At 43.5% G+C, this 16,466-nt stretch overlaps 1 protein-coding gene across 3 annotated transcripts in view; it reads left to right on the top strand.

Moving 5' to 3' along the window:
- The first annotated feature begins 10,241 nt into the window (after nucleotides 1-10,241).
- Nucleotides 10,242-16,466, top strand: part of erlec1 (endoplasmic reticulum lectin 1) — a 29,747-nt gene continuing 23,522 nt past the window's right edge. For 2 of the 3 annotated variants that reach the window (XM_041175047.1, XM_041175040.1), the window contains exons 1-2: nucleotides 10,242-10,535; nucleotides 12,296-12,400. In XM_041175047.1, coding sequence (XP_041030981.1) covers nucleotides 10,344-10,535; nucleotides 12,296-12,400 — 297 coding nt within the window. In that variant the 5' untranslated portion in view covers nucleotides 10,242-10,343. The remainder of the gene's footprint in view (nucleotides 10,536-12,295; nucleotides 12,401-16,466) is intronic. The other variant, XM_041175057.1, reaches the window with a different exon arrangement.

Genomic DNA, 16,466 nt, shown 5'->3' with positions numbered 1-16,466 from the left:
CTATCTCGCTATCTTGCAAGAGGGCTCTGAAATCTTGGGAATTGTTACAGGCAGGTTGAAAATGTAGGCTACTATGTCATACTCTTCTTCCAGGCTGTGTGGACCAAAGGTTGGAGTAAGATTGCTTGTTGTGAGGTCATCATGCAGTGCCACAGACCAGTGTGAGCAGATCTCTTGCTGGCACCTGGGAGCAAGAGATATCATCCGTGAATCTAGCTTCCATATCTGCTCTCATGGCCACCAAGCAGATTGGACAAACACGTGACACAGGGGGCCCTGGCCCATAGCAACATGTGAGAGCCGGGATTCGCCATTTGATTAGCAGGATCCCAGTGTTGATGTTGCCACTGTGGCTCACTTTGAGAGTCAGGCCAGACCGAGTGAAACCTGCACATCCTGGGGCTCAGCTCTAATGGGTGAGTTTGATGAAGAAGATGAATTTGAGAGCCAGAGTGTTTGTGCCACCTCTCTATCTCTCACCCACATGCTCTCTCTCTCACTCAGTTCAGGCATTACAAAAGCCCCAGGAAGTTGACTTAAATTTTGGCTTAATTTTCAAATTCCTGTGTGCACCCTTCCAATACTCTAAGACCAAATTTCTTACTGGTTTTCACCTCTTCACTATTGATGGCCCCTCATTTAGCCACTCGGTTCTGTCCTCTATTCAGTTTTCTCCACCCTCTCTGCATGGGGAAAAAGCCCGAGAACACTTTTCTTCTATTGTGCCTTTCATTTCCCAACCCACTCATAATGCTTAGCATCCGATTTTTGCACTCTTCAATGTAAAGCACTTTGGAATGTTTCTCTCCATTAGGAACTATTGTATAACTGCAAATTGTTGTCTGTGGTTCTATAAAAAGCAGTGCAACTGAGTTGTTCACTGAGTATCTATTACTCTACATGATAATGCAAATGAAGGTAATGATTAAAACTTATCATTGAAAATGAGCATTGAAATCTTCACCTTTTATGGGTGAGAAGTGCATACATGGTGATAAACAAGACATTGCAATTGTGCTGGACAGGCTGGTTGGACCACAGGATCTTTATCAGCTATTGTTTTTATTTTAACTGACAATATTATATTTGGAATAACTCAAGTTCAGAGCTGATAATAGTTATCCGACTGTAGATAAGTGCATTTTTAATTTCACATCTCTCAACCTTGCTTTCCTCTAAGACATTTCTTAAACCTTACCTGTTTGATCTAGCCTTTGGTCGTCTGAACTAATAGCTCCTTATGTGGTTCTGTGTCATACTTCGTTCTTTAATACTCCTGTAAAATGCCTTGAGACATTTCATTACGTTAAAGGCACTACATAAATATAAGTTGTTATTAATGCATTCAGCTGGGACACATAGGCTATGTTTCATCCTATAGAGCTCTGATATGTGGGGTTTAAACAAGTCACTATGAAGGTTTATAAAACCCAGTAATGTTAACCCCACTGTCTTATAATTCAAAAGAAAAACTCTTAAAAATCAACAGATTTGGTATAAAAATCATGAGTTGCTATCTTTCCAAACATAAACCAATATAGATTGACAGCTGGTTTGTAAACCTCATTAGTGGCTTATTTTATGGTCACCGGTCAGAATTCTTTATAAAACAATATTATAGCATCTGAAATTGCATTACAAGAATCTTTTTAAAATTTCTACATGAAAGTAGAATTTGCCCTCACACCACTGTCAAATAATAGAGCACAGGAGGCCATTCAGCCTATTATGACTGTGGAGCTATTCAATTTTTACTCTCCCCTGCTGTTTACCCTTAGCCTTATAATTTTTTCCCTTCAAGTGTTTACCAATTCAATTTTCCCAACTACCCCTCCAATTTTAGGCACTGTACCTGGGCCAAATGGCCTCCTTCTGTGCCGTAAATGACTCTTGCTGGGATAACAATTGAAAAGGAATCTCATTCAAGTAGCCCTTCAAACAGCTTTTCAGCTGTGAAAGACATCAGAGATGAGCACAATCTTGCCTTCACCTAATATGCACACACAAATCCATACTTTCTATCAGAAATCAGGAGACAGCAATGCAGGAGCAAAACTCTGACCTTTCCTCTCCATAGTTTATTGGACAATAAGGCCATTTGGTGTGGGCCCTTGCACTGCCCAACTAGAGCCAGAAAGCTGAGCACCCACTGGAATGGAGTCCAGGGCCTTCCTCAACTGGACACCTGAATAACAACTTGCTACTTCAGGTCAAGGCACGGACATTGGTCTGAAATCACAGAACAAAGCTTCTTAAGAAATTGCAATTAAGCTCTCACCTTTCAGCAATCTCCAGCCAATTCGATTCATTCCATGTGATATCCAGAAACAGTTGAAGGCACTGAATACTGCAAAGGTGATAGGCGCTGGCTGACAACAGTAGTACTGAAGACTTGTGCTTCAGATTAACTGCACTATTAGTCAAGCTGTTTCAGTACAGCTACAACACTGGCATCTACCAAGCAATGTGGAAAATTGCCCAGGTATGTCTCGTCCACCAAAAGCAGGACAAATCCAATCCAGACAATTTTCGACCCATCAGTCTACTCGATCACCAGCAAACTGATGGAAGGTGTCACTGACAATGCAATCAAGCATCAGTTACATAGCAATGACCTGCTCACATGCTGGTTTCGCTTAGCTCCTGACCTCACTACACCCTTGGTCCAACATGGATGAATAAAAGAGCTAAACTCAAGAGGTGAGGTGAGCGTGATTGCCCTTGTGCAACCTCATTGAGTAGTCAAAGGGACTAGCATATGTAACATAAAGGGTTATGTGGGACTGAGTACAATACCGCTCACACAATGATGTTAAGAAGGCACATGACCCAGACCTAGGGTCAGCGTGGTGTTGGGCAGAGACGTGTTAAGATCTAGATGTGGAGATAGCTCCTTGCCTGTACCTTTTACTGTATACAAGTAGTTAATAAAGGCTTGCAGTTAACATGCAGAAGACTACAAAGGCTTTCTTAACAGACACATTCTGTAACCAACACCATTACAACATGGTGGCAACTGATGATCAAAAAACCCTCAACATCACAAGAAGGCTGAAAAACTAAGAAAAAGAAAAACTTCAACGGATTCTGAACTGAAAGCTCCCAACTGAAGCTACAGACGCTGAGAAAATTCACCAGAGAAAGCTCCAGACAGAAGAGCCTGGAAGTTAAAGGCAGAAATTTTACTGCAGCAGAAGAGCATCTCCCTTGGAAGTCCAGATTCAGCATGCAGAGTCCATAGCCTGAAAAGCTGAGCTAAATCTTTTTAATTTCCAGGCTGCAGCCAGACCTCAGACCTTTCACTAATTCAGTCAGATGTGCTGTTTGAACGGAACCCATCGCTAATCCCAATCCCTCACCAACAGTCTCAACATGTGGCTCCCGAGTTTGGAAAAGAAAAAAAAATTAAATTATTCAGCCTCTCAGTAACATCGAATTCATAGAACAGTAAGCCTGCATTGACTTTGAATGCCTCGCTATTCACGATAGTGAATCGCTGAACGAAAAAAGTCGACAGTCAACCAACCTTTATCCCCACACGCCCCAGTCATTGTTAAAAAAATTTTGAGCCATTTTGCAGGGCCCGCCAAAATCAACATGTACGGGTACTACCCTTTGTCTGCGAAGAGACCAGCAACACCAGCTTGAAATGTGGAAAACTGAAACAAACTCAATTGAAAAAAAGCTTTTAAAAAAAGACAGAAAACAGAGAAAAAAATCACCTTGTAATCGATCTCCAAACCTCAGAGGTTGCAAATTGCTGGTAAACATTGATAGTTTAAAAGTTTCTTTTGCAGAGTTAATCAGTTGATAAGTTTTTTAAAGAAAAGGCCCACAATCACAAGGGAAACTCGCTAAACCTGACGAAGTGTGGGAAGATTGGAGAAAAGAAAGGCAACTGTGGAGCCATTTTGAAAAGAATAAAAAAATTCCTGCATAGACATTCTTAAAAGGGCAGCAACATTTAAAGCTGTGGCTGCAGAAAAAAAAATTAAATGGCCATGAATCATAAATGCAACTTAACAGGTCAGTTTGGATTAATCCCAGGGCCAAACCTAATGAAAAATTAGGTGTCCTGGAGAACAGAATTTTTAAACCATTGGGAAACATCAAGCCTCAGTAAAAAATCAGAAGTCCAGATTAATACCATTTTATCCTCGTTTGGTGAACTTGCTGACAACGTAATCCTAATGCAGTGCATTGATGAATCCACAACCACCCTCGGGAAATATTAACAGCCTTTGATGAATGTTTTAATCTTTAGGTGGAGGAGCGTACTGAGCTTAAAAATAGGCATAGCAATCCCCCAGCAAAATGACAAAAAAGGCAAAAGACAGTACTGAAACAAATCACACAAGGGCATCAGAGACACAGAACTCTCCGGAAACCCCAGTAATATGTCTTAATGGGAGGCCCAAGGCAGAAGTCCCAAGTGATTTCCTTTTCGAAGACGTGGACACATTTCCAGAACTATACCAGCAGCTGGTAGTGACAAGGAAAAAGCCTTACAACAGGTGGATCAACCAAAAGCAGAAGTCCAATCAGAGAATGTTTGTCTCACAGTTGAGTTGGAAGAACTCAACCTGAAGTACAGCCAGGCATGACAAAAGACAAGAAGGGTACTCACAGAGAAAGATTCTTTGATGAACCAATACGTGCCCTGGGAAAAACACGAGGAGTTGGAAAAGACGTTAAATGGTACTTTAGAAAAAGATGTGCTAGAGCTATCAGTAATGACAAAGGTATACATGGATATACAGAATGAGAAAAAAAGAGCTGAACAAGAAAGTAAACAGTTGAAAGAAGAGCTAATTGTCCTTCAGGATTGGATTCAAAAATAATCCATTACCCTTCAGCAACAAGACGGAATAAAAAATACCTTGAGGAGCAGAACGGCAGAACAGCAGGACAAACTCAATGAGACTCTACTAAATTGCAAGAAAACTCAAGACGAAGTACTTCAGCTTTGCAACGAAAAGGAAAAACTGTTGAAGTACGTTCACACACTACAGGGATTCCTCAGATCCAAGTTTGTCCCTCAGGAACATTATAAACCAAGACAAAATGTATTTAATGCTGCTCTGAAAGAACTGACAACGCAATTTTCAGAGAAGACTCAGGAATGTTCACTATTCCAGGAGGAAGCCAAGAGGTACAAGAATGGGACTGCAGCACTGAAGGAAACAGTTGCACATTTGGAAGGAACCTCAGCAAAAGATATTCCCAAAAAGGAAGCGAAGAGATAAAAATAAAGAACACAGAATGACAAGCTGAGGTGGAAGTTCTCACTAAAGAGCATGAGGTCTTTCAAAAACAACTGGCAGAAGTACAATTACAGAATATGAGCTTGAAAGATAGCACAGAGGAATTATACTCTGCCAAGGAAAAACTGATCAGTGCAGACAACACATGGCAGCAAACAGATCTTTGAGTTGATGTACATCATCCATAACTAGCCTTTCACTCTCCTGAGCAGGGATGCCTGCATTGCCCTGGATCTCCTCCAGATAGTAAAGGATGTTAAGACTACCACTGTCATTAGCCAGCCAAAACAGTACGGTCCCGAGTACTCAAACGCTAAAGAGTAGTCAGACTTGGAACTCCTCTCCAGTCCCTCTTCTCCCTCTGTGGAGCAGGTTTTTCCATTATTCTGTCGGTTCCAGACGTCCCAGTGGTCATATCAACCTACCACCCACGAAATTACCATCACACCTCCAGTGGAAGTGGTATCAGAAAATGATCTGCAGCCTGGGAAGCATCTACATCTAACTACAACGATGGTATAGCTGGTCAACACAGCAACCACTGTGCATAAACTGCAACTTGCAGCCAGCATACCACAACCAGAAGGGATGCTGGAACTGGTACCAGTTTCTCACCATCAACAACAAAACGCAGAATGAGTGTACCACTAAACCTTCTTCTAAACACAGGAACATTCTCCCTCAGCCTCAGAGGGCTTTGAGACAGCCCACACAAAGGCTAAGAAAAAGCAGCACCAAGGAGACAAATAGCATGTTTGCCCACCCTGTAAGAAACAGTCAAGAGTAACAGCAACTGTGGATCAACACAATACCTGGAACGACCAAGTGTGGGTCAACATTAAGCAATGGAAGAGAAGAATAAAAGCATACCCAAATGCCAGTCCAGCCTCCAAACCAACAAGAACCAGAACCAACAGAGCTGCCACTCTTCCTACTGAATGGTGAACAAGATGTGAAAGGCTTATAAGGTTTCCAGACTGCCTGAACTTCTAACTTCAAGGACTTGACGGGGGAAGATGGGGTTTTGAGAATGTTGTTAATATTAACGCTGTAATAGCAATAACGTTGGAACAGCATTAAGATTGTAACAATAAGGAAAATGTATAAGATATAATAATGTGAGACTTGAAGTAAACAAATATAACTCTACATCCATGGGATAAAGACTTGGGCACTGGTGAAGTATAAGGGTCTGATATATACAGGGATAATATGGAACTGAGTACAGTACCACCCACACAGTGATGGAAAAAGGCACATGACACAGAGGCAGGATCAGTATGGTGCAGGGCAGAGAAGTATTAAGACTTACACATGAAGATTGCTCCTTGCCTGTATCCTTTACTGTATATATGTATATAATCTTCTCTCATATGACTAGGTATCTAGCAACAGCTATAATTTTACATCAAAGTAGTCAAGCCAGGATATTACGTCAGGAGTGGCGGTGTGTATTGCTGGTGTTCCATGGTCTGTTCTAGGCGACCACAGTCACACACAGGAGAGTTTTTAATTTTCTATTTGTGCATCAGTATCCGCATGTGCCATGGTTTGTATGGATGTGGTTTAGGGATGCCATTGAGCTTCGTGGGTGGTTGAAACCAGGGACCTTCTGTGTCAGGTCTTTCATGAGGTGTTTGTTCCTAACTTCTTGTGAGGACCATTCATTTTTCCAAGTTTCTTCAGGGTTGAAATTGTAATTCCTGAGGTTGTATATATGGGTCCAAAAGAGTTTACATGACTGCAAGTGGGTGTGAGGGACCATGGTGAGGTCTGTGTGGATGGGGAGGCATTTGTTTTCCTCAATTCAATGAGCTGCATAGAGGGTTGCTGCGTTGCAGCGGATTGGTGGGGGTGGGGGGGCCACGATGTGTGCTAGCACGGGTAGCCAGGGTGTTGGGGTTGACTTGAGGGTTCCAGTGATGCATCTCATTACACTGTTCAGTTGAACACTAACCAGTCAAGCGTGGCTGTTTCTGTCCATACTGGTGCACAGTACTCAGCTACAGAGTAAAGGAGGGACATCGCTGAAGTCCATGGTGCTGAGGCTCTCCAACTAGTATTTGCCAGTTTCTGGATCAAGTTGACTCTTGACTGTGTCTTGGTGGCTACCTTCTTCAGGTGGTTGTGGAAGGTTAGAGGCGGTCCAGCTTTACTCTGAGGTAAGTTGGACTGGAGTCATGTTGTACAAGGTTGCTGCAGAAGGTCACATTCAGGATATGTTTAGCGTTCTTCTGTCAAGATGAAATGTGGTGACTGTTGTTTCGTGGGGGTTTGGATTGAATTGAGCCTCCATTTCTGGAAGTACTCAAGACATGATATTGAGCTCTTGCTTCAAAGTGGACTCAATGTCATCGAAGGTTGTTTGCATTACCAGGTCAAGATCATCTGCATAAGAAAATTTGTACATCTCTATTGGCGGCATATTGTTCATGCAGACATTGAATAGTGTCGGTGCCAGTACTGATCCTTGTGGCAGTCCATTGTTAAGGGATTGATGTGAGCTGACTTTGTCGCCAAGGCGGACATGTAGCTGCATACTGCTCAGCATCATCCAAAGCAGGCATAGTGTTTTGGGGCAGGGGAAGATCCTTGCAAGTTTCAGCATCACAGACCGTGTCAATGGCTGAGGACAGATCTATGAGGGTTGCACTGATCTTGAGTTTCCTCTGGAAACCGGCATTGTGAGGGAAAGAGCTTGGTTGCAGCAACTACGTTTAGGCCAGAAGCCTGCTTGTTCTTCAGGGATTACGGCTTTGATGAGAAGGCTGATTCTCTGTAGATATATTCTAGGAGTTTGTACGTTGTGCACAGAAGTAATATCGGCCTATAGCTTGCTGGGTCATCGATCAGCTTTCTAAGTTTTTGTATGGCACAGGCCATCGTCTTTCACCATGCTCTGGGATGGATCCTGATTCCATGGCTTTGCTGTACAGTTTCGCAAGCCACTGGAATCCCTTTGGGCCCAGTTGTTGGAGAAATTCCGGGGGAATACCATCTCTGCCACCTTCCCTTTCTTCATTGCCAATAATCCTTCCTTCACCTCATCTATGGTGATGGGGGTGGGTGCTTGTGGGGGGACCAAGGTCATTGTCTACTGTAACTGATGATGTACCTCTCTCTTGGTGTTCTTGTTGAGAGGTCCTTTGGTACCTTCCACTAATTTGGAGGCTATGGAGTTGGCACAGACTTTTGGGAATCAGTATTCCATAGGATTAGTGGCTCCAAAATGATGCAGGAGGGCCCAAAGCCTCTGAAGTCCAGGCCTTCAACGCACTCAATCCATCACTGATGTCTGGTTGAATCTAGAGACTTAAGCAGGGCCTTTGCAAGCTGTGGGCTGCCAAGCTGATTGCATTGCCAGAGCAGGTCCTGGGTCTCCTCTGTCCAGCAGGGAGTGACAGCGGTGATCAGGAGACCAACAAACTGATGATAATGTTCTGGGATCGCAGGGACTCAGGTCACCGCTTTTTCAATGGCTTCCCTATAGCAATCCCAGTCAGCTTTGGCCTAGTTCCATTTTAGGATTTGTTTTGATGAGATCACAGGGATTTCAATAACGACATGTGAGATGATAGGCCTATGTTGGCTGTTGGAGAAATGAAAGAGTATCTTGCGGGATGCATGCAACGTGTTCCCACTTTGGTCTTTGGACACGATGGTGAAACCTAGGTTGTAGCCTCATTGCCAATGGATGGAGTAGAAAGTTGCTCGTTGGTTGAGATTGTTAGGTCTTCGCCATCAGCATTGTTTGTTCCGTGCCTGGTGGGCACCGCGGGGACTGGGGTGTTTTGTTGACCCCTTTAATCACATTTTGATTTAAAGTTTGTAAGGTTCCTTTAAATTTTGTTGATTTAGTTTAATTGGTTTCATTTAAAAGATTATCAGCATTGTTTGTCTCATAAACCCACAAAGTATGGTGACTATTAAAATCACTAACATATACAGCTGGGATGAGTGCACTTGAGAGTGCTGTCTTCGGCCATGTTCGAGTTAGGGGCTTTACTCACATTAGTGATGCACAGCACCCCTATCTTGATAGCAGTGTTGTAGGTGGCTTCTTCTTCAGTTGAAAGGAGGGCGTCAAACTCCATAATGGCGTTCTTTACTTAGGTAGCCAAGCCATTTCAGGTGGTCGTGACTAATCGTGAGGTTGTATCCGTGGATACAATAGCGGTCGGCCTGTTGGTCGTTGGAGACATGGGTTTCTTGAAGTGCAAGGACGTTGATGCTGTTTATATTCAGGATGTCTCCGAAATATTCATACTTTGCCTTCAATGTTAAATTGTCGGATTCTTGTTCCAGGGCGAACCTGATGCATTGCTTGGTGCTGCATGGGGCCACCTTGGTGACTTGAGTTATTGCTCTGAAGACCAGGAGATCATTGATCGATGTTCGGTCACCGGGTTTATGGCATTTATCTTGATTTCTCACTTGACCAAGTGGGCAGCATGAAGGCTGCCATCTTCCAATCCATGTTACAAGTAGTTACAAGCTTTAATAAGGACTTGCTGTTAACATTCAGGAGATTACGAAGACTTCCTTAACCGACATGTTCTATAACCAACAATATTATAACAGCGTAGGGGGATCTAAGGGAAAGCTTGTTAAGCACATGAGGGAAAAAGGAATGGATGGATGTGTTGATGGGGTTAGATGAGGAGGGGTGGGAGGAGCCTCTTGTGGAAAATAAATACCAGCGTTGATCGGCTAAGCTGAATGTTTCTGTGCTGTAAACTCTCTATGTGATGCTATAAGATACAGGAATGATTCTACCAGCCAGTGCTTCCAGCAGACCAGCATCGACGCCCACCTGTACCTGGAACACTATTGGTCCGCGGTGATACCTCCAGCTGCCATTGGTCCGTGGCGGATACCCTCGGGCTGCTATTGGTCCGCGGCGGATATCCTCCGGCTGCCATTGGTCCAGACAATAATGTCTGACCCCGGAAGTTCTGCTGCTGCAACCTAGCGGAAGTAGACGTGGCAGGCGGAGCGGATGCCGAATGTGATGAATCTGGTTCAGTGCCGCCGGTTCCGGGGCGCCGGCCCCCAGTCTCAGCTGCATTCTTAGTCTGAATGCGGCAGAGCCGCGGAGAAGGTGGGAGTGTGCCGGTAGCTATTGTCAGGATGTTGTGTAAAGGGTTGCCGGCCGTGTCCGCCTTGCTGCTGGTTTATGCTGTTGTGAAGCTGAGCTGGAGCAGGACAGCCCCTGTGTTAAGCGACGATGTCCCGTTCAGGATAACATGGCCCGGGGCCGAATTCACACTGGTCAGTACATCCGGCACACAACTGGGATTGTCAACCCTCCAGAATCACCCTGGAGTCTCAGGGAATTAAAGACAAACCTCCATAACCCTCTCTACCAGCCATCCTGGGGAAAATCACGGGACATCAAACAAATTGTTGAACTCTTTTAATCGTTATAAAAAGTATTGCATATGGAGGGAAAAGACTATTCCTGACAGTCAAGAGCTATCCAATTGGATAACAGTGGTTAATGGATTTTTTTGCACTGGAGGAAGGTTTGTGGTGGAGTTCCCCAAGATTCAGCTTTGCACTTCCTGATATATTCATGATCTAGACCTTGGTGTAGTGAGCACACTTTCAAATTTTGAGAATTATACGAAACTTGGGAGCATTGTGAACTCTGAGGAGGATAGTGTAGAACTTCAAAAGGATAGGCAAATTGGTGGAATAGGTGGGCAAGCGGCAGATGAAGCTCAGTGCAGTGAAATGTGAAATGATTCAATTTGGTAAAAATAATATGGAGCGACAATATAAAATAAAGGCTGCAACTCAAAAGTGGGCGCAGGAATAGAGGGACCTGGATACGGTACTCTAGGCTTTGTTAATAGGGACAAGTGGTGGTAGAGTGGTATTGTCACTGGACTAGTATTCCAGACACATAGGTTAATCCTCTGGGGACCCAGGTTCGAATCCCTGAGGAAATTTGAATTCAACAAAAACCTGGCGTTAAATGAATGTGTCAATGACCACAAAGCCACTGCCAATTGTTGTAAATCTGCTTCACTAATGTCTTCACTAAAGGGAAGGAAATCTGCTGGCCTACATTGACTCCACAGCTTTGTGGCTGACTCTTAAAAGTGCCCTCTGAACAAGAGCACTCGGGGATGGGCAATAAATGCTGGCCTAGCCAGTGACGCCCACGTCCCATGAGCGAATAAAAAAAAAAGATAGTACAAGAGTGAGTGAACTTGTAAAAGACACTAGTTGGCCTCACCTGGAGTATTGCGTCCAGTTCTGGGTGCCGCACTTAAGGAAAGATGTAAAGGATTTGAATAGAGTGCAGTAAGGATTCACGAGAATGGTTCCAGGAATGAGAAACTTCAGTTATGAAGATAGATTGGAGAAAAGAAGGCTGAGAGGAGATTTGATGTACTCAAAATCATGAGGGGTCTGGACAGAGTGGATAGGAAGAAACTGTTCCCACTCATGCGAACGAGGAGACACAGATTTAAGTAATTGGCAAAAGCAACACGTGGAAAAACGTTTTCACACAGTGAGTGGTTAAGTCTGGAATGCACTGCCTCAGAGTGTGGTGGAGGCAGGCTCAATCAAGGTATTCAAAGGGAATTCGACTGTTACTAGAAAATAATGAATGTGCAGGATTACCGAGAGAACAGAGGGGAATGACACTAGGTGAATAGCTTGTTTGGAGAGGCAACACTGTCATGATGTCATATGCCTCCTATGATATCATGGCCTTTTGTTGTGAAATTAATGTCCCATAGCAGTGCTGTTTATTATTACCTTGTATATCATGAACATAAAAATAAGTACATGAAGATTAATCTCTTAACTGAGTTTGTTCAGGTTAGTATGATGGAGGTGCCAGCAAGTATATTGTATGCCTGTTTGTGTTGTAAAGTTGATGTTTTCCTTGCAGGTGTTGGCATGTAGTAATGAAAAATTAAGTTGTACACTGCGTTGTACAGTACAATACTCTACTTGCAAGAATGCAGAAGTCATGATGCACAATTGTTATTAATTATGTATTTTGTTTTCAGCCAACCACAGGAGGCCTATACAGACCTGATGACTACATAATTATTACTACAGTGCATAACGAAAGATACAAATGTATGTTGCCATCGATTGGAAATGGAGACCAGGTAATCCTAGGATTTATGGTGTAGCCTCGTTACAAATGCTCTCTATGATAGCTTTGTAATGTGATGATTATGTATTACTTAACATTGTATAAATGTGTTTATTTAACATTAATTTTAGACTACAAACAATGACTCCAAGTGGATTTAGGTCTGTCATTTTGTATGTCCATCTTTGCAAAGCCACTGATGTGATGATCCTCAGTTAAAAGCAATCCCTTTTGTGTATTGGAAGACCTTTTTTTAAGATGCTTTGTGAATGCTCTTTTAGCTCTATTTGCATAAGGTGGAGGTAGACCATAAGCAGTAAAAACTATCTTTTTCATGCTAATTGTTACAGACAGAAGGGAGGCTAACTTGAACAGCCCTGATTTCTCCTCTCATTGCCCGTCTGTTATCAGAAAGGCGTTATGATTTGCTTCCCCCTTTATAAGCGTTGACATGTTTCCCAACTGCTCAATCTTGGTGTGATCCAAATATCTATTCATAACCCCACAGCAAACTTGAGATAGGATGAACTCAGAGGATTAATTTATTTTCATACACTCAGAACACGCGGGGGTGGGGGTGTTGTGGGGGGGTTGCTACATAGCCCCCTGTGCACTCATACAGAAAGAAAGATTTACAGGACAAAGACCACAGAGAAAAGAATTATTGTTTCACGTGTGTCCAGAATCAAAATCCAATGGTGTATTCCTTCACAGAGGTTGGCAGGCTGAACTGATATCTGAATAATTCACTTTTCCAGTTGAGTTGACTTTCACAATGAGATAGGCATGCAGAGATGATTAAATCTTGTAGGCAATGGTACAGAAGTTCCAGTCAAAACAGTGTAGATGTGGCCAGGCTTTCAATCTGGGCAGAGTCCTTTTCTTGGCAGCTGCTAGGTAGATGGAAATGTGGCAGACTGAGGTTTCCTAGTACCAGAAGGCAATACTACAGGTTCCACCAGCTAGGGGTTCATGTCACATGACTGTTACCCCTCCACTCTGACTTTGACAAAGGATTTGTATCCCTTTGCCCCCTGAGATTGTTAATGTTCCAACTATTAAGTCTTGAATGGGGGGTTGCGGGGTCCTTTGAGCAGACGAATCGGCTCCGGTTGGCTTATGAAACGTGGATGGCCTATGTCTAGTTCCCTTTGAATTTAGTCTCTACACCCACAGAGGGTCGTTAGGGTCTCTTCAGAGATAAAGAGGTGTCAATTTCTGCGAAACTGCCATGGTAGCTCCTATTGTTTGAGAGTCGCAAACAGACGTAGCTTCAGTCATTTTAAATGGGTCTTTGTTCAGTTTTTAAAATTTTAGAATTAGCCAGGAGGAATATTGTATAAAATTATAGAGTCTTAGGAGGTCTTAGCTTTCTGACAGTAATATAAAACATCATTTATATCTTAGCCATTCTTTACAGTGACACTTTACAGCTACAATTTTGCCTTTCTCATAAATCCATCTGTTAATTCCCTTTAGCGGTTTCACCAGAATGAGGCATAACGTTATGGGCGTTAAAAGCATTTACTTGTATTTGACTCCAAATAATGTCAACATGAAAGTGTTAAAGTTTTGTGAGAACATTTACTCCAGCTTCAGTACCTACAGTGCCTAATGTGGTTAAGGCACTGAGTAGCTAAGTCATGCACATCAGTTAAATAAGTAGGTTTTGACCCCTAGCCTGTGCTAAGCCAGCTGATTTCAACATGGTGTTGTATCAAAGTGTAGTCAGAGCAAATCCAGAAATGGCTTCTCTTTTGAAACCCACAAACCCACACCCTTAACTCTGGATTACTTCAAGGACCTATCCTTGCACGCGCATGTGCGCGCACACACACACACAAACACCCCCACACACACCCACACCCAAACCCCCCCCCCCCCCCCCCCTGGCCTTTTCCACATCTACATCTTGCCACTTCAGGCACACAGTGTTAGCTTCCACGTATTGGCTGCACAGACACAACAGACTGAATGGCGGCCTCCTGCGCTGTAACCATTCTGTGATATATGCTGATCACTCCCAACTCTACCTCTCCTCCATCTCATTCAACTCCGCTGCCTCTGCGCTGTCAAACTGCATATTCAACATTCAATTGTGGTTTGAGCTGCAATTTCCTCCAGTTAAAATTGAAAAAATTGGAACTATCAACTTTGGCCCCTTCCCCAAACTCTGTTTTCCTTGCCACCAATTTCTTCCCTTTCCCCAGCCGCACTCATGTTGAACCAACTGTTTGCTACTTCGTCAGCAACTTTGATTTCAAGTTGAACTTCCAACACTATTCAAAAGATCATTTAGTTCCATCTCTGTAACTGTCCCTTCCTCTACCTCAATCCTTTCGATTTTGAAACCTTTATTTTTGTATTTGTTACCTCTAGACACATTATTCCAATGCTGCCCTAGTTACCTTGTATCACCTACCTCCATAAACTTGAGCTGATCCAAAATTCTACTGCCTCTATCCTATCCCACATCAAGTACCACTCGCCCATCTCTCCTGTCCTTGCTGGCTTATATTAGCTCCTGTTTCACCAGTGCCTCAAAATTAAAATTATAATGCACGTCCTTCATTCTCTTCATGGCTTGGCCCCCACCCTATATGGCTATTACCTTCTATAGCTGCCTACCCCACGTCTGTGCCCTCCCTTCTAGCCCTAAGCACACCCCATAAGTGGGTTACGTTGTTAAAGGCCCCTGAAGCTAATGAGTTTTGCTGCTTCTTCTGTGTCATGTTATGAAACCCAATTTACCTTAATCTTGAGTGCAGAGGTCAGGAACGCCAAGTCCCAACAAGCCTCAGACCTCCCACGTAGGCCAGGAGCCGGCTGCAAATGCACAGATTGACATTTTTGCGTTCTTTGGGGCCCAGTGCACTTGTGCCTAGAAAATAGCGTGAAAACATGAGTCAGGTGACCGGGAGCAGAGCGCCATAGCACGAGGTGTCCTAGGCAGGGGACAAGAAAGAAGGACAGGGAGAGGTCCCTGACAGGGTACAAAGGGAGGGGGACAGGGAGAGGTTCCAAAAAGAAGAGTCCCAGGTAAGGGACAAAGACCAGTCCCAATTAAGTTTAAGAAAAAAGAAGCAGAGAAACAGGCTTCAAATAGAGAAAGGACTGTGGGGGAGCAGACTTTAAGTAAAGACGGCACGGGAGAAGCCCTGGTAATTGAAGCGGGCTGTTGGGATACGTGTACCCATTTGGAACTGTAGTGTTCTCCTTAGTGTGGCTGAAGTTGTGCATGCAATGTGATGCTTGGGTGTGTACTTAGGAATCCAGGGGAATGGAATCTTAGAAGGTGAAATTAAAACCCTATGAGATGGGTGCTTTTTGATGCAAGTGGGGTGGGGGGGTAGGGAAGAGTGGGAGAGTACGAGTGGGTGAGAGTTAGAGGGAGAGAAGAGGGCAACAGGAGTAGCCCTGAAGACCCAAGTAGGAAGTTGAAGGTTGGTGACTCTGTGCTGCGGGCTGTTGAGGCCAAGGTACTCCTTTGGATCAATGGTGTTCTACTCAGTATGGCCGAAGAGCTGAATTTGTGCTTTTAAGTTGATGTTTGAACAATCCATGGGAACGGAATCTTGGATGGTGTGATTGAAACTCTGCGAGGTGGGCCATCATTGAAGCTGTCCGAGTTGGATCAACTTTTGGAGAGTATTCCAAGGCAAGATCTTCGAAGGCAAAGGTTGGAATCCTTTGTGAGAAAGACAAAGTGATTGTTTGACTGTGTTACGGCCATCTGGGTGGGTTGTTGAGAAATCCATGGAATCCGTTTTGGTTGCATTTAGCATTTATTGTGCAGTGTGGTGTGTTTGACAACAATTTCCCTGTTAATTCATATGTACCTTGTAGTAACCCTGAATGTTAGAGTATAAGATAGATATAAATCATTTTATCTTTCTGACCTTGTATAGTAAAGTTTATTTTTGTTTGTTCAAAACTCATGGAATCTTGTGGCTTTTTTTACTGAGCAATTGTCTTGAATCTCAAACATTGTCTACTTTAAACAAATTTATTGATCCCCAACTAGACTTTACCAACAACTTGCAGGTCTGGCCAAGGATCATAACAGTCATCAGAGCTCC

Source organism: Carcharodon carcharias, chromosome 2 (assembly GCF_017639515.1).
Source record: "Carcharodon carcharias isolate sCarCar2 chromosome 2, sCarCar2.pri, whole genome shotgun sequence".
NCBI lineage: Eukaryota > Metazoa > Chordata > Chondrichthyes > Lamniformes > Lamnidae > Carcharodon > Carcharodon carcharias.
The sequence above is the reverse complement of the archived record's forward strand: the minus strand, read 5'-3'. Positions and strand labels throughout refer to the sequence as shown.